This window comes from Podarcis gaigeae, assembly GCF_964106915.1.
Source record: "Podarcis gaigeae genome assembly, chromosome: 5".
Lineage (NCBI taxonomy): Eukaryota > Metazoa > Chordata > Lepidosauria > Squamata > Lacertidae > Podarcis > Podarcis gaigeae.
The window spans coordinates 24,586,173-24,612,499 of NC_139681.1; the positions used below are offsets into that span (position 1 = coordinate 24,586,173).

The following is a 26,327-nucleotide window of genomic DNA, read 5'->3' on the forward strand; positions in this document are numbered from 1 at the left end:
TGGTCTGCATTTCCAAATGATTCAGCTTTCTAAGAAACTTAACTCGGATTGAGTTGTCAGTATTTTCTAGTATACACATGCAAACCATATAATTATACAAAGTCTGCACATGTCAAACTAAGAAGTTGCCACTGTTTCTGTGTATGTAGCCTGTTTATAACATTTTCACAAAATCTCCCATGAATAAACAGAAGTAGGCAAAGACGAAACTTGGTTTTTGTTCACAGCAATGGTTTAATGGAAAGACTTAATCAGCATCAAGAAATATTGAACTGATAAAGACAGTAGGCTTGGCCTCCATTTTCATTATTTCAGGTCAACTATCTGAGGTTTGTTAAACATTCAAAAGCCCCACATTTCCATTAAATGGCTCAAACTACTACTGCAATTAAAGGAGTGCACTGGTTAAAGACAGGTGACAATAACCCTTTTGCTACTGAAGGCCTAAGTTTATATAGTTTTCAGTAGTTTAGATCAATCTACTCAACACCAGTCAAAGAGCACTTTAAGATGATTTTTTGACAAGGATCAGAGCTTCTCAGAAATGCCTCAATATCCTGTGATACAAGGCAAGTGGTATTAAGTTGTACTTAAGCAACATTTTCTTTACCCCAAACACCTAAATCTACTTAATCTAAATGTATCAATAATAGTATAAAGTTAAGAAACATGGAAGTTAAATTTGCATTAAATAGCAATGTGCTTTAGAATACCTAGACACCACTTGAATCCTGGTCAATTTCCACAACTTAAGGTTGGCACCAAGTTACTGGGAAGCTTCTGATCTTGTTTGGCATAGGATCCATTCAAGAAAATAAAACATTTTAACCACTTGGTATGAAGCTTTAAAACAATTGTTGCATAAGAGCAGGATCACTTTAAATATATTGGTCTAAAATGTCTAATGCATTTACAACCAGGAGTTGTTTAAAATAAAGGATAGGTTTGCTAAATAAAAGGAGTTTTCCCTCCCTGGGGTCTAAGTTAAGAGTTTACTTCTAAATCCTCTACTCAGCAGTCATGGAACAGGAAGCAAGAGTCTTTTGTGCCATGTGTACTCCAAATATAATCAGGAAGATATTTCAAAGCACTGACTTCCATGTGACCAGCCAGGGAAAGATCTTCTTTTCACCCCTAGGATGCATACAGTTGCTTCTTTGCGGCGTGAGTCAAATCCACAGCCCAAAGTTGACAACCATAACTCAGCTACATACAGCTTTAAAGTGAAGTTTGGAAGAGGCAGATGAATCACCCACATAAATGCAGTAGATTGCAGTCAGTACAAATGTGTGATGATCAGCAAAAAGGTAACTCTTCAAACAGTCCAGGTTTTTCACATCTAGAAATGCAATCCAGAATTGTTACATTAGAACAGAAGCTACACAAAACACAAATCTTTTTTTCCAAATGCACCTGTATTAGATTCAATTACTGGAAACAGTAATATTGCTGGAATTGTGCAACTACACCCATGATATCCTTGGAAGGTTAAACGCACTCTGTATCAGCAGATCCTAGTGGGCTACGTACTTTGCAGTGTACATTCCTGAAGCAATTGACCTGGATAAGGGTTCATAGACCAGTGCAACAGTTAGTCTATGCCTACACAATGCCATCATATGCACATTAAACTTTCCCCTCTCCCTTCAAACATGCCATGTGGCTAACAGAAGATAAACCTACAGAAACTCCAGAGCAAGGAAATTCCCTCGTCTGAAGGTCAATGTGGGCGAACTGTTACAGAGCAACTGAGTAGTGACACCCAGCATTGCAGATTGTCATCACTACCCATTCCATCACAAGAGTATTCAGTTTCAAGAATACGACCACCTTTTTTCATCACAAAAATCTAAACTGTAGGTTGGCCAAATATAGAACTTTCAAAACTAGTCCAAGTCTTGCTTAAAGATCCAAGGAACACAGGGCAAAATGACTGAGTTACAATAATGATTCATAGTTCAAGGAACCAGGGATGGTAATGTTTGATCCCTCAAGGTTTTAGGAACTTCGGCTGCTTGAAACCTTGGAGGTGAACAAACAAGCTTATCAAAGGAAAGGTGTTAAAGACTCTTGCTAAAATGAGAAATGGCAGCTGAATTGTTACCTGTAGAGGATTCCGATATAGCCATTTCTCTCTCTCTCCATTCAGCTTCATACATGCAAAGAGGTCACACACTGTAGGAAGGCCGTAGTCCTGGAATAAAAGGCAGATTTCTCATTAAGCTGCACCTAGTGTGGACCACCATGCTAATCCTGTATTTTTGAACAAGCAACAAGTGGCGCTAAAAAGTAATCTTAAGATGCTAAGACTGCTCACCAGACTTTCAAGGAACTTGTAGGAGCTATTAAAAAAATGTAATGCTAAAGGAGCCAGAGACAGTTGAGTGTTAATACATACATGTGCCTTCTTGCGTTGCAGCCATTTGTCTTCTGCAGGAGGCTGACTGGAAGAGTCTGTGTTCGCTGAAGACAACACCCAGCTGTTTACATTAAGAGGGAGGTGGAATGGTTCTAGAAGCTCCAGAAGAGAACTCTTGCAACTCACTTCTGCTTTCTCCCTGCTTGCTTTCTCCTCTGCACCCAATGCTATGGCCTCTGGCTTGGCTAGCCAGGCTGATAATGGGGTTTCAAGCAATTCTTTCAGTGGTTTTAGAATATCGGGACTGTCCTGTTCGGTTGCAGAAGGGGCCGGTTCCTCCCCCAGCTGTTGAGGATAGAGCCAGATGTTCAGGGGAGGTTTAGCTTCACCAGGCTCAGTGATGGAGCTAGGTGTCTGTCCTACTGGCACCCCATTTTTATCCTTGCCTTCCTTCCGAAGAAGCCACTTGCACAGAGCTTCCTTCTCACAGTTTCCATCGCACACACACTCTGAAAAGCTAGAACATGGCTCATTGGCTCTGCATACATCTTCGACTTTGAAAGAGGGCTGCAGAAGCCAGGCATCATTGGTGGACGATTTCTTCCCTTCCAGGTGCTCACCGAGGCACCTGAGATTGCCAAGGTTTTCTATTTCTATACCCTTGGCCTGGGTGCCACAACAATTGTTGCAGGAATCTGCTTTGGGGAGCCAATCGCTGATATTGTATTCCTCCCTAAAAGGCTTAAACACACATTCCCACTTCTCCAAGGCATTCATGTTTTCCGATTCAGAAGGCGTAAGCAGCCAGTCGGAAAGATCCATCTCTTCTTGCTCCAGGAGCTCCAACTCATCTATCTTTTCAATGGAAAAAGAGGAACTAACTGTGGAGGTGGAACTTTTGCGCCGGCGTGAATCCATTTTCTCAGGAGATCCTTCTTGTTGGTTCTGCAGGAGCCAATTCTCCAAGTTTCTCAGATTTCCCCAGGCTTGCTCCAAGTAACACATTTTGGGAGACTTTAAATCCTGACAAACAAAATTGATACCAAACGTTAAAAACTTCCAGGAAAAAGTTCAGTTAAGAAGATACCATTTGCTCCTTGGTGTAATGCAGAAAATGTAAAATGAGACATCCCACCAGTTCTAAAACTTACTTTTTCCCCAAGTACTGTAATCAATTAGAATACTTTACCTGGTTGGTCCCTGGTGAATGTGTTTTCAAGAGCCAGTCTTCGTAGTTCTTGCTAGGAACATGTGGACCACAGCAGGCACTGTCAGGTTTACTTCCAAGAAGCCAGTCAGAGAGTGGGCACCCCACAGTTCCAGAAGAAGGCTTCTGCTAACATCACAACAGCAAACTTATTGTTACACATTCAGTTCTGGTTTAGAGATCACCTGGAAAAAACTACCACCGCCCCAAGGAACAACCAAACCGTCATTGGAGCCTGACAGATTTATGAAGGGATTCTTTCAACATTTGAGCAGGAAACACTTTTGGAATCGGATTTGTTGTGAATTTGCACAGCATGCTCAGTTTAGACCTATTATCAAGTGCCCTAATTGGTGGGTCATGGCATGATAGCTATTCACAGGAAATACATAAGAGTTCTAAATATTGTAGCAACTCTCTACAGATGAAAGGCATGCTTGCTTATGGGGCATGCAAAAGGCAATCGCCCTGAAAAGTCAGAATAGGGGTGGGCCTGCTGTCCAGATCCTGAACTTCCCCACCTCCTGCTAGCAATTTTGACGTGGGCACAGCCACCCACCATCACCATAAGTTCAAACCACTTTTCAGGTAGTATGGATTCAAACAGTGCCTGCACAAGCCCTGCTTTTGGCAGAAATCAGGAACTCTGGAGTTGTAGCCATTCCCAGCAAGGCTTCCATTTGGCACAAAGTTGGAAAGGCACTGAATGCAAGTCCCACTTGCTAAATGGCAATTTGAACTCTTTCTTTGCAGCCACTTCCTTTACCTGCTCCACTTCTGATGTCAGATGTGGGGCAGTTGGGCATGTTCTGGAAGACGTTCCCTGTTCCTGGATTGTAAGGTCACAGCAAGCACACTTGGTCCTATACCTCTAATCAAGCCTTCTGTTAAGTCTCTCAAGTCACAGAACCCACAATGAAATGTTGGTAGAAACTTCTGTTCTGCTGCTATCATGCAGGAAACAACTTTTAACTACCTGCTCAAGTTTGGCTGGCACAGGGCAGTTCTTCCCAGAAATCCATGGGGTGTAGTCTTCTTCATCATCAGAGGTTTGCTATTTTTAAATACACAGAGAAAGTCAGAATTATGAAAAATTTACTGGTTGTAACTTACTTCTTACTGAGATTGTCATTTTAAAACTCTGGAATTTTTCAAGCCAATAACATGTTGAAAACCATGAACTTATGCAGCCCTTCAGGATTGTAGCAACTGATCATAGGCTTCCAAGTAGCAGATACACAGAACAGATCCCACACACTTGAGGAAATCCTCTACTCACCATTGTTGTGATTGAGCCAAAAGATGTGATGGCCTCACGAAGGAATGGCATATTCGCCTCAAAGCTCAGAATGGAATTTTCTTCTGGTTGGAGAGTTAAATTGCCTAGTCTGTCAAAGGGGTGGGGGGGGGGGAAAGAAAAAATATGCATCAAGCACTCAAACTGAAAAAGCAAATGATCATGAACATTATTTTCCATAGCCCCAAAATGAAGCCACTGTTCATTAGATAAAAAAAGTTGAGCAGATCCTGCTGAAAACAAGGCCTTCGTGACCTATTTTGAACTGTGCCAAGGATATTAGGCCTCTCAAGTTCTTATGAATTTGATCAACAAATCAAAACCAAGACACACATAGGTCAGTCACTTTCCAAGGTCACAATTTTTAAATCTGTAGTTCAATATTTTCAAGACACATTAGGAAATTGGAGATTCTATTTTGCAGGAAGATAAACTGTATGCAATCTCATACCGCTGATAATGGTGTGAAACACACCTTGTAATTTTAGTAATTCTAAGCCTGGCAGTAAGATGAATTCAATAGATTTGCTTACCTCTCCAAACACGATGAAATTTGATTGGCAAGGTCGTTACTGTGAGGCTGCTCCAGCTGATGGATGAGGCAATTGAATTGTCCTAACAACTGTAAGAGACAAAAGGACTATACGTGACTTCACTATGAACATCAAGAGCCAACTTCAGAAAGGCTCAATGTGTTCTTATGCCAATCACAATTAGCACACACTCAAGGCTAAATTACTGTAGTTCTGAACCAAGAGTTTCAAGCATAAATTGAACTAAGTGTACGGTTAGACCTTACCCAACAGAGTTGCTGGGCCTGCTGTTGCAAGGCTTCCTCTTTCAACTGCTGAATGAGATCCACCTGCTCAAGCAACCAAACTTCACGGCTGCGCAAGCATTCCAGGTGGCGGCTGATGCAGCTGTGAATTTGAGCTTTCACCTGCAAGATAAAAAATGCTGGATTCGGTCACTGTTCTTATGACTAGTTCTAAGCCACAAGTGTCTGAAGTAGAATCAACCAAAGCCCATTTAATATCATTGTTATGCCAAGTTGTTTGTACTTCATGCAGCGGTGGGCCCCCACTTCAACGTGGAAAGTTTCAAGAGATAGCTAGCACACAAGTGACCCTCCTCCAAGGCTCCCAACACTGCCACAAGATGCATTTATAGTATTCCTCCCTGGCATCAATGAGGAATGATGAAGTATTCAGGTATAGTAAAGCAGGAGGTGCTGCTAAATATGTGATGCTTTAGTATACATGGAGCAGAATCAAGATGATAACCTCCAGAATCAGCTATGGGATTTTTCATTTATTTCTTCCCCTTCCTGTCCTGCAAATACCTCTCTCCAGTTGTCTTTAACTTGCTGTTCAGCCTTGACTACTCCAGCAATTGCTGTCTCCAAGTCCTTCTTAGCCTGAAGACACTTGACAAGGGGTTCCTTGCTGCTGGAGCTTGCACTTGTCTCTTGGGGTAGACTCATCCTTGACATTTCTAAAAAGAGAAACACAAAAAAATAATGTGCCAATATGCCCCACTCAAACAAACAAAGGAGGATGAAATGGGCAACAGACTACACAATATTGTTTTCACTATTCTAGATAATTTTGCCACCCAGCCAGCATATTTGTGCCCAAGGATTCTTGCAACCCAAGCCTGTCTTAATTGTGCTGTTAGTCTTTTCTTTCCCAGTCCCTGACTATGGTTCTACCTCTACATTTTCAACAGATCAACACTTCCAGTATTTGTTAGGTGGAAGCAGCAGCCGCATTATCCAGCTGGTTTCAGAGATGGCTTCTATCATCTTTGCACACTCCTGCCTTGTTCACAAGAAGTTTAACTAATGCTCATGACCACAGATTATAAATTCAAGTTGTACATAGGCTTCCCAAAAACTCTAAAATATTCTTTCAGACACCCACGATACTAGCACATTCCTAGAGTCAAGTTACACAACCAACAAACTCAAATATGTTTTACAGGACTTCAGATTGTAATTGGAAAGAATGTTTCAAAAAATGTTTTCCCCTATTAAAGCAAATCACCTGCACTTGCCAGAACCCAGCAGGGACCAGTTTTTCAATACTAGCCCCCTGTTCAATTCCACAAGGCCATATTCCTTGCCCCTTGAAGCATTTTTTTGTTGTTGTTCCATTTGGGTGATTAAAGCAGCAGTCCTACACTTACTTAGAAGAAATTCTATTGTCTGCAATAGGCCATGCTTTTGAGGGAACATGCATATTGCACTCACCTTTTTTAAAAAAGTTTTCAGCCCCATTACTTTATTTTATTACATTTTCACCCCTCTTTTCTTCCATCATTGAACTCAAGATGACACAGATGTGGTTCCCAGCACACAGAACTAAAATTTAGTTCAGTTTAAGATGCCTCAAAGACATGGGCATAGCCAAGGGGAGGCAGGGGCCTGCCCCCTGATATCTTCTTTTTGGAGGAATTTTTACCAGTGATCTCCCCGTAAAAGCTCAACAACTCCCCCTCCCCAACAAAAATCCTGAGCATGCTCACAGCCAGTCTATGCTACTGGCATTATTTCGAATGTAAATCCAGCAAAGAATTCAGACACCAGCTTTAAGAATAATAGGTGCCACTCGGCCAAGTTTTACTCAGTGAGCATACTCAGAGCTTAACGAGCATGAACCTTGCTCCAAGTAGCAGATCAGCGAAGCAGACGTAGCCTGTAAAGAAATCAAGACTTCTGGCCCCTGCACTCCTGAGGAATGTGGAAACGAGCAGCAGCTTCTGTTAATATTAACCAGCACGCGAAATGAAACCAGGCAACCTCGGCAGCCCGGTGCTACGCTTATCTCCCCGCTAAGATCCAGGGGGTTTGCTCGTGTGTGCAGTTTTCAGAGGCTTCTCTGTTTCCTGGCATCGGAGGCGGCCGGACCTGTACACATTTCTCCCGGAAGGGGGCTTGATCCCAATTGTGCATCCTTTGCGACCATTTTGGCTGCCTTCGCTTCCCTCCCGCCCTGCAATCCTGCATACCTTATGCACCGGTCTCTCACGTTTCTAGGGAGGACGAGGGCCGCTTCCTCCCGAGCCAGGGGCCGGCGCCTGCAACACGAGATAACGCTATCCGCCCAGCGCAAGGCTGCTTTAAAAGCGCCTGCTTCCCAGAGCACATTCCGGGCCCGCCCCCCGGCTCCTCCCCCGCTCCCGCCCTCCTCGCCCACGTGGCCAGAGCCGCCACAGCTGGGACGGAGCCTTGCACGTCTTCGCGGAGGGAGGGAGGGAGGAGGCTTGAAAACTGCCCAGCAACTCTCGCGGGGAGGGAGCCCGATCCGTCCTGCAGATCGGGGGCGAAAGGCCAAATGCAAATGCAAATGGAACCGAGAGGCACGTAGGCTTGTTCCAACGAGGGGGAAATCAGCCTCCTAAAAGAGGATCTGCCACTAGGCGCATGCATGCCTTTATAGATTTACGACTATTATTAATAATAATAAAATCTGTATAGCGCCCTATACCCGCAGGTCTCAGGGTGGTTCACAGGACCATCTCTAAGATGGTTTGGGTGCAGCCAGAGCTATTGCCATATTCCAACCCTAAGGCTTGGTTTAGAGGTTATTATGCATGTTTCCTTTTATTTATACTGTACATTGCTTCTGCACAGTGTTTGAAATATGGGATCCAGCAAAGTGTGCAGAGATAGCCAGCTCTCCTGAGCCGGAGGAGATCCGGCAGGAGAGTTGGGCCACAATGGCCACTGTTTGAAAATGATGCGAAAAGCATTTCCCGCAAGCATGTCAAATATAGCCACATTGTTTCTCCAGTAGAGATTCAGAGATTTGAAAAGGTGTCCCTTTTCAAATTATTAAACATTCATGCACAAAAGTGTGTCTTCAAACTATAAAGGTAAGGTAAAGGTACCCCTGCCAGTACGGGCCAGTCGTGTCCGACTCTAGGGATGTGTGCCCATCTCACTTAAGAGGCCGGGGGCCAGCGCTGTCTGGAGACACTTCCGGGTCACGTGGCCAGCGTGACGAAGCTGCTCTGGCGAGCCGGCACCAGCGCAGCACACGGAAACGCCGTTTACCTTCCCGCTATAAAGCCATACCTATTTATCTACTTGCACTTAGGGTGCTTTCGAACTGCTAGGTGGGCAGGAGCTGGGACCGGAAGACGGGAGCTCACCCCGCCACGGGGATTCGAACCGCCGACCATGCGATCGGCAAACCCTAGGCACTGAGGTTTTACCCAAACTATATTGCTAGCCAAAGGAAGATATGGCCTTACAGCTATGAATGTCCGAAATGTGAAGTAGTGCTTGCATACATGTGCTATAAACAGGATTACCTATGATGATGTTTAATGCAAAGGTAAAAAAATTCAAAGATAGCAGATGCCATCTTTTGGAAGCTTAGAAGGATACTGGTTTCAGTGTTAGAACTTTAGAAACGGCATATCAGGAAAGAAAAGTCTTAACATAGTGTTATAAAAATTATACAGGCTCTTGGATACCCCATAAGGGAAAAAGAGCAGATTTTTTTTTTTTTTACAACAATAGCTAAAGACTACTTACTGCACACACATGCCTTCAACATACTGGAAAGTTATCCACTAAAGAGAGAGACACAGAAATGTGGCATTCTTAATTAGGTTTCAATCTTGAGACTACCAAAAGGTGTGCATTAAAAGGGGCCTGTTTCTTCAAGCCTTTGCTATACCAAGTGCTTCCACTACAGCCCCTCCAAAATGCAACCACTGGCCTGATCCTATATGCATATTTGAAAGGCATGCAGAGCTTCCTTCCTTCCTCAAGGGCAAAACACATGCTTTGCACGCATGTAGAAAGTGCCACGTTCAAGCCCTGATTGAAAGGATTTCAGGAAGCAGGATTGAGAAATATTTCTGCAGGGATCCACTTTCAGAAGAGCCGGTACTGGCTAAGGGGGTGGAGGTGGGGTGTTGAGCTGCATCAGTTGCTGTTGGGACTGTAACTTGCACCCCCCCCCCAACCATTAGCCAGCTTGGCAGGGGCTGATGGAAGCTGAAGTCCAAGTGTCTAGGTTTCCAAGCACAGGTTTCCTTCTACTGAGCTAGATGGATCTATGGTCCAGCCCGGTATGAGGCATCTTTAAATGTTGCAAGAGAACATGCATAGGATTAGGTGTCCAAACCAGCCTAATAAGTGTGGCTATTACAATTACCATCCAAGGACCAGTGGTACAAAATCGCACATGGTGGCGTGCTCCTGTTCAGCCTTCCAGCCAGCTTGCCAGACCATTTTCCAGGGCACTCCATCCCCCACCAACAGCCAGCCAGCAATCCATGTGCGCAGAGCATACATTGCCCTCACGTAGCTATTAAGAGTCAACCCTAAGGAAGCACACTCTCAAAAGATTCTCTGTTGCTTCTGCAAAGCATGGTGCTCCCCCCAAAACATGCTCCCTGTCTAAGCAGTGCTGTTTTGACTATGGAAGACTCCGTGTTTGGAAGAAGTTCATTTTTAGTAAGGGGTAAAGGGGACCGCTGACCATTAGGTCCAGTCGTGGCTGACTCTGGGGTTGCGGCCCTCATCTCGCTTTATTGGCCGAGGGAGCCGGCGTACAGCTTCCGGGTCATGTGGCCAGCATGACTAAGCTGCTTCTGGCAAACCAGAGCAGCGCACGGAAACGCCATTTACCTTCCCACCGGAGTGGTACCTATTTATCTACTTGCACTTTGATGTGCTTTCAAACTGCTAGGTGGGCAGGAGGTGGGACCAAGCAACGGGAGCTCCCCCTGTCACAGAGATTTGAACCACTGACCTTCTGATCGGCAAGCCCTAGACTCTGTGGTTTAACCCACAGCGCCACCTGCATCTCTAGTACATTTTTAGTATATAATAAATTCTTTTTACACTTATTCACCCCTCTTTTCCTCCAAGAGCTGAAGGCAATATACGTAGTTCTACCCCAGCCACCCAATTCTATCATCTCAACCAGCCTACAAAGTTAGGCTGTGAGTGCACAAATTTTCTGAGGCCATCAGGTGAACGTTATTGCTGAGCACTCCAGACACAACAACACACCAGCCTTCTCTCAAATCAACAAGTGTAGCATACATCCAAAAATCAAATATAAACTATTAGCTCAACTTTCACCATTTGTACTTTTGCAGCCAACCCTGGGCATATAAGTGGTTTATACCCCTTCCTATTTCTTTCTTTATTTTACTGCAGCAATGCTTGAATGATCAAACGAAACAAATTAAAATGCTAAGCCAATTAAGGCTGCAAATAACATAATTCTTTTGTAAGTTTGTCTGCTAAGCATTTGTGGGACAAACTACGAGCAGTTTTGTCAAATGTAGTCCTTATTACTCATAATCAGCATTTAAATAGACCTACATTACTCAAGAATGTTTTTTTTAATTGCTTACAAGATGACAGTCCTTCTTGCCTGCTTAATGCAGGTGTTCAGTTAGATCATTCTAGGTTTAGTTTGTTTTGCCTGAAGAATCATACTAATATCCATCTGCCAGCTTAAACCACAAAATGTTGCAATATATCCCACTGTTATGCCCTACCTGACAAAGCTTACATAATTCAAGCACAGACATGTGTATAATGGAATTATTGCTTGTTTGGTACTACTTGGAAAACAAAATGTGCGCTGCAAGGGGCTGGATTACCCTCAAGGTCCCAACTCTACCATGCTATGATCTCACTGGTATGTGAGGAGATATCAGAGTTCTTGTGATATTTGACTTCAGATAGGGTTAAGGTTGACTTCAGTTGTTTTTATTTTGATTCTGTATTTTGTGGTTTTATATTCTGATTTCATCCTGTGAACCGCCTTGAGACCTGTGGGTATAGGGTGGTATAATAATAATAATAATAATAATAATAATAATAATAATGGCAGCATGTTCACACATATCACAAACAGCATGCAGACTTTAATAATAGGAATGTTCCAGATTACCCACTCATCACGACAAGGAAGCAGATATCCTACCCCAGCCACCTCTCCCAAGTTTCTCCTATTCTAGGGTTGCCATTCGTCCGGAATTCCCAGACATAGCCAGAATACGGCAGTTGGAAACGGTGTCTGGGTTAAAATAGCTTGAGTGTCATATCTGCCAGAAGTCTCCTTAAAAATAGCTCAACTTTTGTGTCCAAATTTTCACCCTTTGAAATATGGCAACCCTTTTTATTCCAAAACACCTCCCACATATGAGCTCTAAGATACCTTGCCTTCTGAAATGTATCTTAACTCCACAGTCAACTATAGTCAACAAACTATAGATCCTATAAGTCACGAGACTTCCACAGAAGCTCAAGGACCGTTAATGATTGTAGGACCAAAACACAAGAAGAAGAAGCTGTGTTACATATGCAGACAAAATGGGTCAGGATGTTCCGAAAAGCAACATGGCTTTTCCTTGAAACACACAACTCACTGTGCCAAAGACTGAAAGCAGACGTATAGGTACAAGTTAGTTCAAACAACCCTCTATAATGGAACTAGAAGATATTTTAGGTTCATTACAAGAGGAACTGCAACTCTTGCAACATTGTGTTCCTGTTTCATAGAATATATCATTTTTAAAGTAGGTTGTGGAAAGAAGCACTTATTAGCAATACCATAGGCCTCCCGCCTCCTATATTCTGGCACTGTGTTATGTTAGAGAACCTAAATTTCCAGCATAGCTAAGTCCTCCCCTTCCCATCTACATGAGCATAAATAGTTAACCAAGTAGCTGCATACAACCACAAGGAATACTGTATGGATACAACTGCTTTACATGCACCATTAAGTATCTCTGTGTCAGATATTCCAGTAGCAACATCATTTTACTAAACCTAATTAATGCTCTGTTCGCTTGAAACTAAAACCAAACACTTCTTCCCATATAACTTTTTCCTGCCCAGCTTCTTAAAAACAAAGAGCACAAGACAAATAAAAACTATGGGTGGAATCCAACTTTGTGAGCTTGGACTGCCCCTCACGCAGTCTGGAGGATCCTCATGCAAAGACTCACGGTGTTCATGAGGGGTTGGAGGAAGGAGGGGAAAGGAAAGACCAAGCCAACTTATCCACACACCCACATAGTATTTATGTCAGTCACTTGGGGCCTACAAGGAAAGGGGGGAACTGCCCAGTGAACCTTATAGCCAAGAGGCTGTTTACAAGCTTAAGACATTCCCTGCTCCATACAACTTGCACACGCCAGACAAAGCCTATCAAAGCAAAAGGAAATTAACACTGACATTCTTGACAACTGTCTGCCCTAACACTGATAGTATTTTCTAAGGTTGTAACTAGGAACTGGAGTGTCCCCATCACAAACAGTACATGCATTGGGTTATATCCTTACTGTGTGTGCAGCAATTGGGGGGGGGGGGACATTTGAAATACAATGTGAAGTAAAATAAACACAACCACTTCATGTTACCCAGTGCTCCTCTAGGTTATTTTAATAGAAGAATAATGCTCTTTGTGGTTTTCCAACAAATCATTTTGAAGGGACTGCAAATCCAATCCCACCTTCAAAACATGTGGTGCCTGAAAGGTTTTGTGGTCACATTCTTCGCATGCTCGTAAACACAAGATTATATTCTTACAGAATCATCAAATCACCTACTTTATGACTTGCCAGTTTTCCATTATGTATGTGTTTCTATTAAAAAGAGACCAAAGGGAAAAAACAACTTTGTTCTATTTTGACAACCTTTCCTCTTAATCCAATACGAGAGAAAAACATAAAACACATGTAAATAAAAGCTGCAACATAAAGCCTCAGAAATTTCCTCTAAAAACCCAGAAGCTTCAACAAAAAGCCACTTGCCCATGTCTCAATAACAGGACTCAACTTTTAATAAACATATATCACTGAAACCAAGTATACTTCCTTTTACCCCCAACACAGAACATTGGTGGGAAGAACCAAGACAGGCTGAAGATTAATTGGTTCTTGAATTATAGATGTATGGTTTTGTTGTTGTTTCACAAGAAACTAAATCTGCTGGAGCATATACCAGTATTTTAAAGATGCAAACTCCAGAAGGTGTGGTAAGTGGCTTTTATACTAAGACCAAGATTCAGAGACTCTTAAATGCATGCACTTCCCAAGTTTCTACACACATCACTTCCAGCATTATGACAAAGACTAGTCCCAATTCTAGCTTTTAGGAGAATAGTAGGCAATAGGGAGGGCTGCTGCTGAAAATAATTACTCCTAACTGCTGTGCAAGTGAAGCTTCCTGAGATGCACACAGGCCACTATGTCATCACTAAGGCAGAGCTGGGATTTCATAAGTTCCTTTCCAAAATTTCCTTTACCTTGATACCAGGGTGAGAGAGTATTAAGCAGAGATGAATGTAAATGCCGTTTCACTTAAATAAATTTATCTCCCTTTTCAAAGCCCAAGATAATCTTATATCCCACAACTCCATTTCCCTCTAGCTTTCAGCATGCAGACACTTAATCTCAAACATTTAAATAGCTCTTGCTGTCATGCAGTTCTACATTCTTGCTTCTTAGCAGGGGCTGAACGTTCTCCCTGTGCCCAACTGTAGTGATAAGCATATTATATTATTGTTATTATTTATACTCCACCCATCTGGCGGGGTATACAGCCCTGCTGTATCTACCATGGCACTCACATCTGCAACCAAATTATTTTGAAGACAAGAATTGCACCAGCCACTGTAACCTCAAAGCTTTCAGTAATGCACCAGAGAGACTGGTGCTGCAATCATACCACACAAGGAATTGCAAGGTGTGGCTGCACCTGCCAGGGAAGTTCTGGCCTATTTGAGAGGCAACCCCACCCACTCCATAACAACCGTACTGGACAATAATTGCACTGTGTAGCAACTTTCCCCTATCCACATCAGCTACAGCTTGCCACCACTGCCTCTTAATTCCTAATATAAATAACCAACCAGAGAAACACTTAACTCTGGCTTGATCATGTCCAATGTTTGGATTTATATATAAAAGGCAGAGATCATGATTCCACCCTTCCTATGTGGTACAGGGCATCATAATTCCAATTTTGCTGATGTAATGAGGCTAGACTGAGGGATAAGGATAGCTGTATATTCAAAATCATGTACCGAGGTGGGTTGAAGGTAAATTGAGATCTGGGCAATTTATGGTAGACTTGCAAGAGTTTGACTCTCAGATTATTTAACAATAGCGGCAGCAAAGCTCCCACCTCATCCTCAATTAGATGGCTAAAATGAAGAAAACCAGGTGGAGATTGCTATGAACCCAGTTCTGCTACTGAAAAGCAACAGGCTTGTCACCTTAATTCTAAAAATATAATTTCCCATCCTGTCCCACACAATGTTCCAGCTGCTGGATCAAGCTAAAACAATGACAACGAAGGAAATCCTGTAAGACATACGTCCGCCCAGCATTGTTTTAAGAGCATCAATACTGTGTAGCCAATATATGAATCCAGAACCTCTCGCAGGAAAGAGCACCCAGGAGACCCAGGTTCAAATCCCCCACTTGGGTCCTGAAACTCACTGGGTGATCTTTGGCCACTTGCTGCCTCTCTGCCTAGCCTACCTCACAAGGTTGTTGTCACTGCTTTTTTAAAGGAAAAATATGGTACTGGTACTGACCATGAAGTTGTTACAGTAAGTGCCACACTTTTAAGATGAACTGTTGGGGGAGCTGCTGGTACTGCGTACCATTGAGTACCCCAAAAACACTGATTGTTGTGGGGGTTAAATGAGCAGAATGGGGGACAGCTCCATGCATTTTGAGCTGCTTGGGCTATGAATGCGATCGATAAATGGCACTAATACACAGGTGAGAATGTGAGCCACCTCGCCACCGGTTTTCTTAGGCCCCCAACAACACCCAAAACATTTTTTTTTTAATTTGGCAGGGGGAGGGGCTTATGTTCAATCCCTAACCGCAGAAATACCAGACACTTTCAGCATAAGGAAGCAACGCAGGGCCTATGCGTTACATTTCACGGTGAACGCCAAGAAAGACTTACACGCGTTGGACTCTTCCCACGTGCAGTTACATAACCGGCTCCTGGGACGGAAAACGGAGGGCAATATAGGTCAAGGCGAGCCTCTCAGCCTCACCTCCCTCATGCCGGACAGCGACCGAGGCCCTTCCTCCCAACCCGCGGCTCCCACCTTCTGACTCACCGGGCAACCTGCAGGCAGCGGCCGGCGCAAAGGCGAAAATCCCCGACGAGGCGACTTTCCACTCAAGGAGCTCAGGCCGGAAAAGAGGGTTCGCGGGGTGGAGCGGGGGCAAGATATCGCGAGATTTCCGCGGAGGCCCGGCGCCTTCGGGTGACGGTATTCGGCCGCCCCCTCCCGTTGATTAGCGGCACCAAAGGAAGCGCCCAGGAGAAGGGAGGCATGCGCACTCGCGCCTCCAGAAGCCGCTGACCGGACTCAATTGTGGGCGACGTCGCTTCCACCTCCTCTTTACGTAAAGCAGGCTGGAAAATAGCTCGTAGCTCAAAGAAATAGCCGGGGAGGTTGCTTGGTTCAAGACTTTCCCCTTGGCCTCGGCCTCGGGCTTACTAAGCTTTTTTACAAAAAATGTGTCGTGTAGGGCTCATTATTATTTGTTATTATATGATGTGTTTTGCGTTGTAAACCCCCCTGTGGCCTTTGGATGAAGGGCGGTATACAAATTTAGCAAAATAAAAGCAAACGAACAAGCATTTCCTAAGAGCTTGTAGACTGAATTAAATGACAGTTGGACAGTGTTGGAAAAACAAGCTTGCATTTACTCACCATTGCCATGATATATGTGTCAACGCCGCTTTTTTATAATAATTTTCATTAATTTTCAATTTCTATCCAATAATAGCCTCATTATAACAGTACCAAATTAGAATACAATTCTTGTTGTTGTTGTTTAGTCGTTTAGTCGTGTCTGACTCTTCGTGACCCCATGGACCAGAGCACGCCAGGCACTTCTGTCCTCCACTGCCTCCTGCAGTTTGGTCAAACTCATGCTGGTAGCTGCAAGAACACTATCCAACCATCTCGTCCTCTGTCGTCCCCTTCTCCTTGTGCCCTCCATCTTTCCCAACATCAGGGTCTTTTCCAGGGAGCCTTCTCATGAGGTGGCCAAAGTATTGGAGCCTCAGCTTCAGGATCTGTCCTTCCAGTGAGCACTCAGGGCTGATTTCCTTAAGAATGGATCGGTTTGATCTTCTTGCAGTCCATGGGACTCTCAAGAGTCTCCTCCAGCACCATAATTCAAAAGCATCAATTCTTCGGCGATCAGCCTTCTTTATGGTCCAGTTCTCATCAATTACTAAATTACTAACACAATTACTACAATACAATTACTAACACTCACTAACACTAACTACTCAAATCCCGAATTCTGTATATAATTTAGGTGGCCTCCCGCATGCTAGAATTGATGGTTTGATTATTTTCTTTATTTCTGCGTTCCAAACTCTTACTAATTTCAATTGCATTCCAGTCAAAATAATAATTCCTTATACAACAACTGCAATATTAATAACTTCTATTTGTGTTGACACATTAAATGATTTATAGAATACAAGTGAGGCAGTCAAACTATATCCTTGCTCTTCCTGTGTGGCAATTATTCTATCCATGGTGTTCCTGTCCTTGTAAAATGTTACGTCTTATCTTTTCCCCCCGTTGTTGCTGTTCATCGTGCCTTGAGTGGCATGTCAATGCTGCTTTGTGAATGGTTGCTGTCCTTATTTCAGACGCAGGGTTTTGTGTTGAGTGTTTTTTTGTCTCCCTCTAACCTCACTTTCTTTTTTTCTTTTTCTCTCTATATATACCCTGAAGGTATTTTTTACTAGCTTGCAATAAGGCCTACTTGCCTGCATTTTTCCTGCCGGTCAAGGAAGAGGGGAAACCCCATTTCTGGAGCCCGTATGCAAACACAAGCTTCCTGCCTTTCATTGACATATTTTTTTTAAAGCCTCCTGTTTGAGGAGGATATTGTTCTGCCTCCGTTCTGTGTTTCCATGGTGGCTGCTGAGAAAGAGGCTTTCCTCCCTCTATTAAGCGCAGAAATCAACAGGCGCCTCCAGTCCGCCTCTGGCAAATTCAGGTTACACGATTATAGTTGATGGGGAGCTCTAACACAAGAAACACGCTTCCTCAAAAGACTGGATGGAGAAATGGACTGGAAAGTATGTGATAAGACTTGTTTGGCGCAACATCACCTAATTTCACACACACATACACAAATAAAAATGAATGCTCCTTAAATAGCCAATTTCCATCTTAAGGTAAAGGGACCCCTGACCATTAGGTCCAGTCGTGGCCGACTCTGGGGTTGCGGCGCTCATCTCGCTTTATTGGCCAAGGGAGCCGGCGTACAGCTTCTGGGTCATGTGGCCAGCATGACTAAGCCGCTTCTGGCGAACCAGAGCAGCACACGGAAACACTGTTTACCTTCCCACCAGAGCGGTACCTATTTATCTACTTGCACTTCGACGTGCTTTCGAACTGCTAGGTTGGCAGGAGCAGGGACCGAGCAACGGGAGCTTGGCAAGTCCTAGGCTTGCCAGTGTGAGCCAGAGTGGTGTAGTGGTTAAGAGCGGTAGTCTCGTAATATGGGGAACCGGGTTCGCGTCTCCGCTCCTCCACATGCAGCTGCTGGGTGACCTTGGGCCAGTCACACGTCTTTGAAGTCTCTCAGCCCCACTCACCTCACAGAGTGTTTGTTGTGGGGGAGGAAGGGAAAGGAGAATGTTAGCCGCTTTGAGACTCCTTAAAGGGAGTGAAAGGCGGGATATCAAATCCAAACTCTTCTTCTTCTAGGCTCTGTGGTTTAACCCACAGCGCCACCCGCGTCCCATAACTTCCATCTTACCAGCCTGCAAACTAATCAGGATGAAGCGCCCCGAATATTTTTCGGACGTAATTTTCCATACATTTCAGATGTAACGGTAAGTTGCACAACGGTCTGCGGAAGAACTTGCTGGGAGGCATCCCACCACAAACCAAAATGGAAAAAGGCGTCTTTGGAAAGTCAGCTGTTGTAGTTGGTAGACTCATTTGTGAGTAGGAGTGCAGGGTTGGCTCTAAGTTCAAATTTCACCTCAGCCATGAACTCAAATCTCATTTCCCAAATCTCATTTCCAGAATTCCAGTATTAAAATAAGCACACATTCCTACATTTGCAAAGGATTTTATTTATATCTCTGGACTTCCCTTCTCTTTCCTGTCCTTTACAAAAAAAAATCGCGCATTCTGATTGCTTCAATCCAAGGAATATACGCAGATGTCCTAGTAAAGACAGTAGGCTTGTTCTGCACCTGGCACCCAACTGGCCCGAAGCTCACGACCCCATGGACTTCCCATGTCTCTCTCCCAGTTTGGCAAAGCAGTGGGCCACCCGAGTCTCCCTGAAAATAAAATATTGTCCAAGAGTTGAAACATGTTCTTATGCTGGTGAGGGTTCAGTAGTAGACTTGAGTGTCGATTTAGATGGGATGCTAAATATCCAGGAGTAAAATCTTCCAGTTTTTCAAGGTTATTAGCAATGTTATTAGCATCTCAAGATCACAGTGTTGGCTGCATGAGATTAACTCTTCCTCTGTGCTATCCTCCTAGTTAAAAACATCCACCCGAAATGTATTTGCCCCACATGGCAAAACATAAAGGTATCCATTTGATACTTGTATGTATTGACCAACGCAACAAATAGCAATAGGATGTACAGGAGGAGAGTTAGGCCACAGTGTTCCAATGCCATAGTTCTGAAACACTCCCCAGCCCCTAGTATTCACCCTCTAAGAAACTATTGGAGGTCCTATTCACAGATCTCCTTTGTCATACATACCTGGCTTGATCTTGAAACAGTCGTATTCTAAGTAGTGACATAATAGGGTTGCCATACTTCCAAAAGTGAAAATCTGGACACAACAGTACAGTGGTGCCTCAGGTTACACATGCTTTAGGTTACAGGCACTTCAGGTTACAGACTCCGCTAACCCAGAAATATTACCTCAGGTTAAGAACTTTGCTTCAGGATGAGAACAGAAATCGTGCAGCAGCTGTGCGGCAGCAGCGGGAGGCCCCATTGGCTAAAGTGGTACCTCAGGTTAAGAACAGTTTCATGTTAAGAACGGACCTCTGGAATGAATTAAGTTCTTAACCTGAGGTACCACTGTAGTAGCATTATAAGCTCTTACATCTTTGGCTATTGAAGTTGCAAATTTTTCAAATCGACAGTGACAGGGAGATTTGTCTACTGATAGCACCTAAAAACAGATTTGTGTGGAAAGGCTCTGCGTGAATAGCCCATTTCTGTACCTGGCAGGCAGCTGAAGACCTTGCTGTATCTTTCAGTCCAGCACAGAGCATTGATGTTTGGATTTTGCTTCCCCAGAACTTCTTGAGGTGGCATGTGTTGAAATCTATGACTGGCAACTTGGCCTGATTCAAAACCTCGGAGAGAGAGAAGTTTTCATCTTGTCCACCTTCAGTGCATAAGACAGAAGAAGAGTAAGAACCAGAACATTTTTGGAACCTTGAAGATTAGCATTTTGTGACTTTGCATTACACTGGAAATGGTAAATACTTCGAATTTTCCATCTTCTACAAGTCCTTAAATTCTAAATAAAATTATCATGTCAGGGCTCAAACCTCTCTCGGAATAACGACACTTGTGTTAGAAGGCCTGCTTTTTAGTCCTAAGCATGTGTGGCTGATTTGGACTTCTCGGTTGTCAAGGAAATGCACTCTGCACATGTTTAGAAACTCTTTAACATATTCCAAGACTCAACTCAGCTACCAAAAATGGATTCCAGGGCCAAATTCTTCTAACTTTGCACAAATTAAGGCTGCAAAGCTATAGACACTTATTGAAAACAATGTAATTCTTACTGGTGGCACACGACACTCTGAAATACCTCTCGTGCCCCCCCAGCCAGTCACCCAGCAGGAGTGTCCCGGATGGAGAAAACTGCCTCTTTTTGGCAGGCAGGCATAATGGATAAACCTGTTGGTGGTAATCTCTTCCACTGGCTTGACCAAAGCAATGTCATGCTCTAGCTCGTTTAGCTGAGGGTACTGAAAACGTTCGTGCCGATAAATTCGCTTCACCCGGTAGCTTCTTTCTGTGGATTCCGGGTAGTTAAGGTGATGCTTGCCGAGAATAATTCGCCAGTTGGTGACATCTTCTTCCTGTCCCCTGAAAATGATGCACCGTAGGGTTGGGTGTGTTGTCTCACATGCCCCCCCACCCCGATCTGCTTTTACCTGCCTTCATACTTAATAATAATAATAAGAAGAAGAATATATTATTTGTACCCCACCCATCTGGCTGGGTTTCCCCAGCCACTCTGGGCAGCTTCCCCAGAGACCAAAAATACACTAAAATGTCACACATTAAAAACTTCCCTTAAGATGTCTTCTGAATGTCAAGTAGTTGTTTATCGCTTTGACATCTGATGGGAGGGCGTTCCATAGGGCGGGTGCCACTACCGCGAAGGCCCTCTGCCTGGTTCCCTGTAGCTTTGCTTCTCGCAATGAGGGAACCGCCAGAAGGCCCTCGGTGCTGGACCTCAGCGTCCGAGCAGAACAATGGGGGTGGAGACGCTCCTTCAGGTATACTGGGCCGAGGCCCAGAATTAAGTCTAATTCTCCACCCAGACTAGTATCGCTACCATCAATGAGCAAAACCGCATGGGCACTCAGAAAAAAATGTTCCCACAAGAAGTTCTAAGTATAGTTTTTCACTGGGGGACAAGTTAATAAAACCACTCTGTTTTCCACATGTAGAAAAAATTATATTATTATATATATATGAAAAAATTATATATTTGCCACATGTGGAGGTGGACATTATACTTATGGGATAAACAACAGGCAGGAGGAAAGCTGTTTAAGTCTTTCCTCTGCCCACAGCTTCCCACTCCTTCATCTCCTCTCCTCCAATGGCTTTCCCACAAGACAGGCTCAATGACCAGAAAGAAACTTAGCCAGACAGAAAATAGGGGGAGAAAAAGTGACGGAGAAGAGAAAAGTTAGTGTGTGGATAATGTCATTATATAGTTGAGCCAGCAGGTGGCACTGTACTTAATTATCTTTGGGTGGGGTTAGCGGTTTCCTGTTAGTGTTCTGTACTTGTTTAAGGAAGTCAATAACGTTCTTCCTGACTGGTGAGTCCTCTAAGCATTGCATGACAGTAGGTACGTCCCACCTGCTTTATCGATGCCAAAAGGTATTTTGCATGAGCCACCCACATTGTTTTGATCTGCCTCCACAAATTCACACACAGTAGATAACTTACTTCTGGAAGCAGTGGGCAGCAGTGAGAACCCAGTTTTTGTGAATGAGGGTGCCACCGCAGACATGGACGAATTTATCGCTTGGTTTAGAACGGACCTGGGAAGGAAAATGGAGGGAGAAAATGCAGAGCTGAATCACAGGAAGGAATTGGAAGGAGAGCAAAAGTATCCTCTGGAACAGCAGTTCCCCATCCTTCCCCTCCACAGACCATTGGAAAACTGGTGAGGATATTGGGGAAACCCTTAATAATTTTTAGAAGCAATTGTAGATGGTCACAGGCCAGAGTTTGAGAACCCTGTTGCACAATATATCACATGTGAAATTGATTTTTAAAACAAGGCATTCTTTTTTCCTGCTGCGTACATAAAGCAAGTCAGGTATGTGAAATCTTCCTGCACAGCAGTCTAGCCATTGAGCCGGGGCTTTTTTCAGGATACTCCATTCCATTGCCCCTCTTTTCTTTTCCTTTCCTTTCCTTTCCTTTCCAACTTCAACATTCAACCAAAATGCTGAGATAGCTGAGCATGCTCAATTCGCATTGGGCTGTTTTGGGTTCTCACCTTCGGAGCACTCTTAGTACATAGGGCAAGTGTGACCTGCAACAAAATATTGCAGTGTGAAGTACAATTTGCTGTGGTGGAGATTAAAGAAGGAAGAAACAGATACAGTGGTACCTCAGGTTACATACGCTTCAGGTTACGTACACTTCAGGTTACAGACTCTGCTAAACCAGAAATATTACCTCCGGTTAAGAACTTTGCTTCAGGATGAGAACAGAAATCGTGCTCTGGCGGCGCGATGGCAGCGGGGGCCCCCATTAGCTAAAGTGGTGCTTCAGGTTAAGAACAGTTTCAGGTTAAGAATGGACCTCTGGAACAAATTAAGTACTTAACCCGAAGTACCACTGTACAGTAGTACCTTGGAAGTCAAACAGCTTAGTTCCCAAACGTTTTGTCTCCTGAACGTCGCAAACACAGAAGTGACTGTTCCGTTTTGCTAACTGTTTTTGGAAGCCAAATGTCCGACGGGGCTTCCGCAGCTTCCGATTTGCTGCAGGACCTTCCTGCAGCCAAGCAGAAGCTGCACTTTGGTTTTCAAATGTTTTGGAAGTTGAATGGACTTCCGGGATGGATTCCGTTTGACTTCCAAGGTACGACTGTACAAAGAAACCAGTAACTCATGACCATGACACCCTGGGAACAAAACAATGGGCAGCTAGCCACTCATCTCCCAGCCATGCTGAACAGGGAAGTAATAAAATTGGCTGAACCTACAAACAGGAAAGTGTTAAGCAAATTTAGAAAGTGCCTTTGCTTACTGGAACTTAGTTTCTGATTGGAACTACTTCTGGTTGGACCTAGCTTCTGAATTGACAGGTTGCAGACCTCTCTTGTAGACTCCCAGCCCTCCTCCAAATTTTGTACATGCCCAAGGTTTGAGAATCACTGAAACATTTCATACCTGTAAGGAGACTTGCCATGGCCAAGAATGAGGCCTCGCTTCATTGCCGGCAATAATCTTAGCAAATATGTTTGGTTGGAAATACGCAACACCGCAGTTTTTAGGCCAGTCTGAAATGTGAAAGAAAAATAATGGGGTCATACAGAAACCAAGGGGGATATTTAAGCCAGTGATAGATATATGATAGAGATAGATAGATAGATAGATAGATAGATAGATAGATGATAGATAGATGATAGATAGATAGATAGATAGATAGATAGATAGATAGATAGATAGATGATAGATAGATAGATAGATAGATAGATAGATGATAGATAGATAGATGATAGATGATAGATAGATGATAGATAATGATGATGATAGATAGATATAGATAGATAGATAGATAGATGATAGATTGATAGATAGATAGATAGATAGATAGATAGAAAGATAGATAGATAGATAGATATTCACGGTTCCCAACTGTGCAGAGAAGAGTCCTTTGTGTGTACAGAGGGGTCTTTTCAGTACAGTACAATGAATGGGGTATGTGTGCAGGGATAATAATAATACTGTATTTGTATGCCACTCATATTTCCCCAACCACTCCACTCCCGACAGAATATTAAAAACATAATAAAACAAGTCTGATCGTGGTCCTTTCCACATGCGTTAAGACCCCTATTCCCCTCACAGAGTTAACTGTTTTCAAAGTGCCCTGGGAATACAGATTGATTGTTAAACCATTCCTTATGCATATCCCAACCTTTTTCTGTGTCTATCTGCAGAAAGAAATTGAGTATGTGTTGGAGGTGTGAAATCTCCCATCTTTTCCAGTGGAATCCCATGCATGTCTACTTCAAAGTAAGCCCTGGTAAGTATTATAGGATAGCATCCTTTATCTTAATGTCACCAAAAGCTCCTCTTGCTTAATTGCTCTGTGAAAACTTTCTGTTAAAGGTACAAGAGCAAGACTAGGAACAAAACATGGCAATCTTGTTCATAATTTACACAATGGTAAGAATAAACTGAACTAGATGATGCAACATTCTGACTCCGTATAAGCAGGTTTCCTGTGCTCCTATGTAATAACCGCGACCAAGAAATGACAATCCCATCTTACCTAAATCCAGGCGTCTGGGAAGAAATACCGCCTGTGTCAAAGACACCTTGGCCAAGGAAAGCACAGAAAGCCAAGCAAAGAATCTGTCCAAAATCATTGCCAAAAGAAAATAAAAAAAGACTTGATCCAGGAATTGTGCAAAGGGAAACTGAGTTTGCATGTGATATCATGAACAGGATGGCTGGGTCCAGCGTGAGAGAAGAGGGGACTGTTGTTCGTTGTTGCTGTCACTGTTAATGCACTCAGACAAAGCACAGAGGATCAAAACAATGAGGTCTAGATGCTTCTGCATGGACGCGACACTCCTTTCTATGGCTGGCTGCAAGAGAGCCATTCTCATCAGCAATTTTACACCAAAAGGCCCAAACAGGTCAGGATTGCCAACTGACCAGGAAAAGAAATTAGTCAAGTGTTGACCGTAACTCCCACAAGTGGAGGTGAATGCAGAGATAATGTTGCTACTTTCTTTATTGGCTCGGCTCTTGCGCTTTTAAGAGCAGATTAATCTGCCCTCATTAGCAGGAGGAAGCTGTTCACTGACTCCAGATAACACGCATCTTCCTGCAGTGAAAAGCTCCAGCTTGCTACTGCCTGGGCATTGGGTTGCAGTTAAAGGCAGAAGAGCCAAAGCTGAGTTTAAAGTTGGCAACCCTAAGTGTACGAGGTCAGTCATATGCAAGGGAGAAAATGATAGGATTTATTGCAGGGATTTTGGAATTAGAGGGGGGGGGGGTGATCAAGAAAATGTCATTGACACTTTCCCTGTTAAGAGAGGAGGCAAGCTTTTTTCATAGATTAAAATGGGAGGAGGGGGATCATGCCCACTAGTTCTGCCTCTAATCTCCATACCTTTATCTGAATGTCAGAACGAGCCTCTGTATATGCAATTACATGCGCATCAGCATCCATGGCTGCAGTTAGGAACCCTGCAAAATTCAGCACCTTAATTGCAGGGGGTGGATCTAAACACAGGAAAAAACCATGCTATAAATAAGTCAAAAATTAGATTGTTTTAACAGAAAAAAAAATTCCTACGGGAAATGTCGTTTTAAACTGTTCCTGCTCTCTGGCGCCATCTGGTGTTGAATGTTTAGAGTGCATTCAATTTGTCCTTTCTTTACTAATGTAGCTGAGAGCCTGTGTGCATACAACTTATGTGCATATTCAGGATCTGTTCCCATTCTCTCATGGGATTGGGATGAGGACAGCTGGGTACAATTCCATGCCCCTTTGCACCGTGGGCATAACCAGAATTTATGTTGGGGGGGGGGCAGGCGTCATGTTAGGTATATTTCAAAAAGTAAAAACCAGGACACCCTGAAAGTTGCTGAGCGGTTTTTAGTAAAGGTAAAGGTACCCCTGCCCGTACGGGCCAGTCTTGACAGACTCTGGGATTGGTGCGCCCATCTCACTCAAGAGGCCGGGGGCCAGCGCTGTCCGCAGACACTTCCGGGTCACGTGGCCAGCGTGACAAGCTGCATCTGGCGAGCCAGCGCAGCACACGGAACGCCGTTTACCTTCCCGCTGGTAAGCGGTCCCTATTTATCTACTTGCACCTGGGGGTGCTTTCGAACTGCTAGGTTGGCAGGCGCTGGGACCGAGCAGCGGGAGCGCACCCCGCTGCGGGGATTCGAACTGCCGACCTTTCGATCGGCAAG

At 43.8% G+C, this 26,327-nt stretch overlaps 2 protein-coding genes and 1 long non-coding RNA gene across 10 annotated transcripts; 1 reads left to right on the top strand and 2 right to left on the bottom strand.

Annotated features, from left to right (window-relative positions):
• Positions 1–214: 214 nt before the first annotated feature.
• NCOA4 (nuclear receptor coactivator 4) lies at positions 215–16,244 on the bottom strand. Of its 8 annotated transcripts, none has more exons than XM_083740427.1 (10): positions 15,993–16,244; positions 6,206–6,357; positions 5,663–5,803; positions 5,397–5,485; positions 4,846–4,954; positions 4,543–4,620; positions 3,549–3,695; positions 2,399–3,382; positions 2,105–2,194; positions 215–1,339 (listed from the first exon to the last, which is right to left on the bottom strand). In XM_083740427.1, the coding sequence occupies exons 2-10, from the start codon at positions 6,353–6,355 to the stop codon at positions 1,334–1,336; spliced, it is 1,794 nt and encodes a 597-aa protein (XP_083596553.1). In that variant the 5' UTR covers positions 6,356–6,357; positions 15,993–16,244; the 3' UTR covers positions 215–1,333. The 8 variants fall into 8 exon arrangements, with proteins under 8 accessions (XP_083596553.1, XP_083596556.1, XP_083596554.1 ...); XM_083740430.1 differs by having other exon boundaries at positions 3,549–3,692; positions 15,993–16,137; XM_083740428.1 differs by having other exon boundaries at positions 15,981–16,084.
• Positions 8,169–15,536, top strand: LOC310845470. The gene is made up of 2 exons (XR_014564779.1): positions 8,169–11,870; positions 11,933–15,536. It is a non-coding gene; the product is annotated as an uncharacterized lncRNA (long non-coding RNA).
• Positions 16,245–19,022: 2,778 nt separating the features above from the next.
• On the bottom strand, positions 19,023–24,869 carry LOC310845408 (chymotrypsin-like elastase family member 1). Its single transcript, XM_083740559.1, has 6 exons — positions 24,670–24,869; positions 23,562–23,671; positions 22,102–22,196; positions 20,720–21,000; positions 20,121–20,287; positions 19,023–19,210 (listed from the first exon to the last, which is right to left on the bottom strand). The coding sequence occupies exons 1-6, from the start codon at positions 24,827–24,829 to the stop codon at positions 19,034–19,036; spliced, it is 990 nt and encodes a 329-aa protein (XP_083596685.1). The 5' UTR covers positions 24,830–24,869; the 3' UTR covers positions 19,023–19,033.
• Positions 24,870–26,327: the final 1,458 nt, after the last annotated feature.

What these genes read in the sequence shown, in the direction of transcription:
- NCOA4 (XM_083740427.1), bottom strand. Translation starts at nt 6,355, where the DNA reads ATGTCAAGGATGAGTCTACCCCAAGAGACAAGTGCAAGCTCCAGCAGC. An exon ending in ATTTCATCGTGTTTGGAGAG is followed by an intron (nt 4,955 to 5,396) that starts GTAAGCAAATCT and finishes CCCCTTTGACAG; the next exon opens with ACTAGGCAATTTAACTCTCC. An exon ending in TGCAACGCAAGAAGGCACAT is followed by an intron (nt 2,195 to 2,398) that starts GTATGTATTAAC and finishes CTTTTATTCCAG; the next exon opens with GACTACGGCCTTCCTACAGT.
- LOC310845408 (XM_083740559.1), bottom strand. Translation starts at nt 24,829, where the DNA reads ATGCAAACTCAGTTTCCCTTTGCACAATTCCTGGATCAAGTCTTTTTT. An exon ending in TCCCAGACGCCTGGATTTAG is followed by an intron (nt 23,672 to 24,669) that starts GTAAGATGGGAT and finishes TTCACATTTCAG; the next exon opens with ACTGGCCTAAAAACTGCGGT. An exon ending in GGTCTTCAGCTGCCTGCCAG is followed by an intron (nt 19,211 to 20,120) that starts GTACAGAAATGG and finishes TTTTATTTTCAG; the next exon opens with GGAGACTCGGGTGGCCCACT.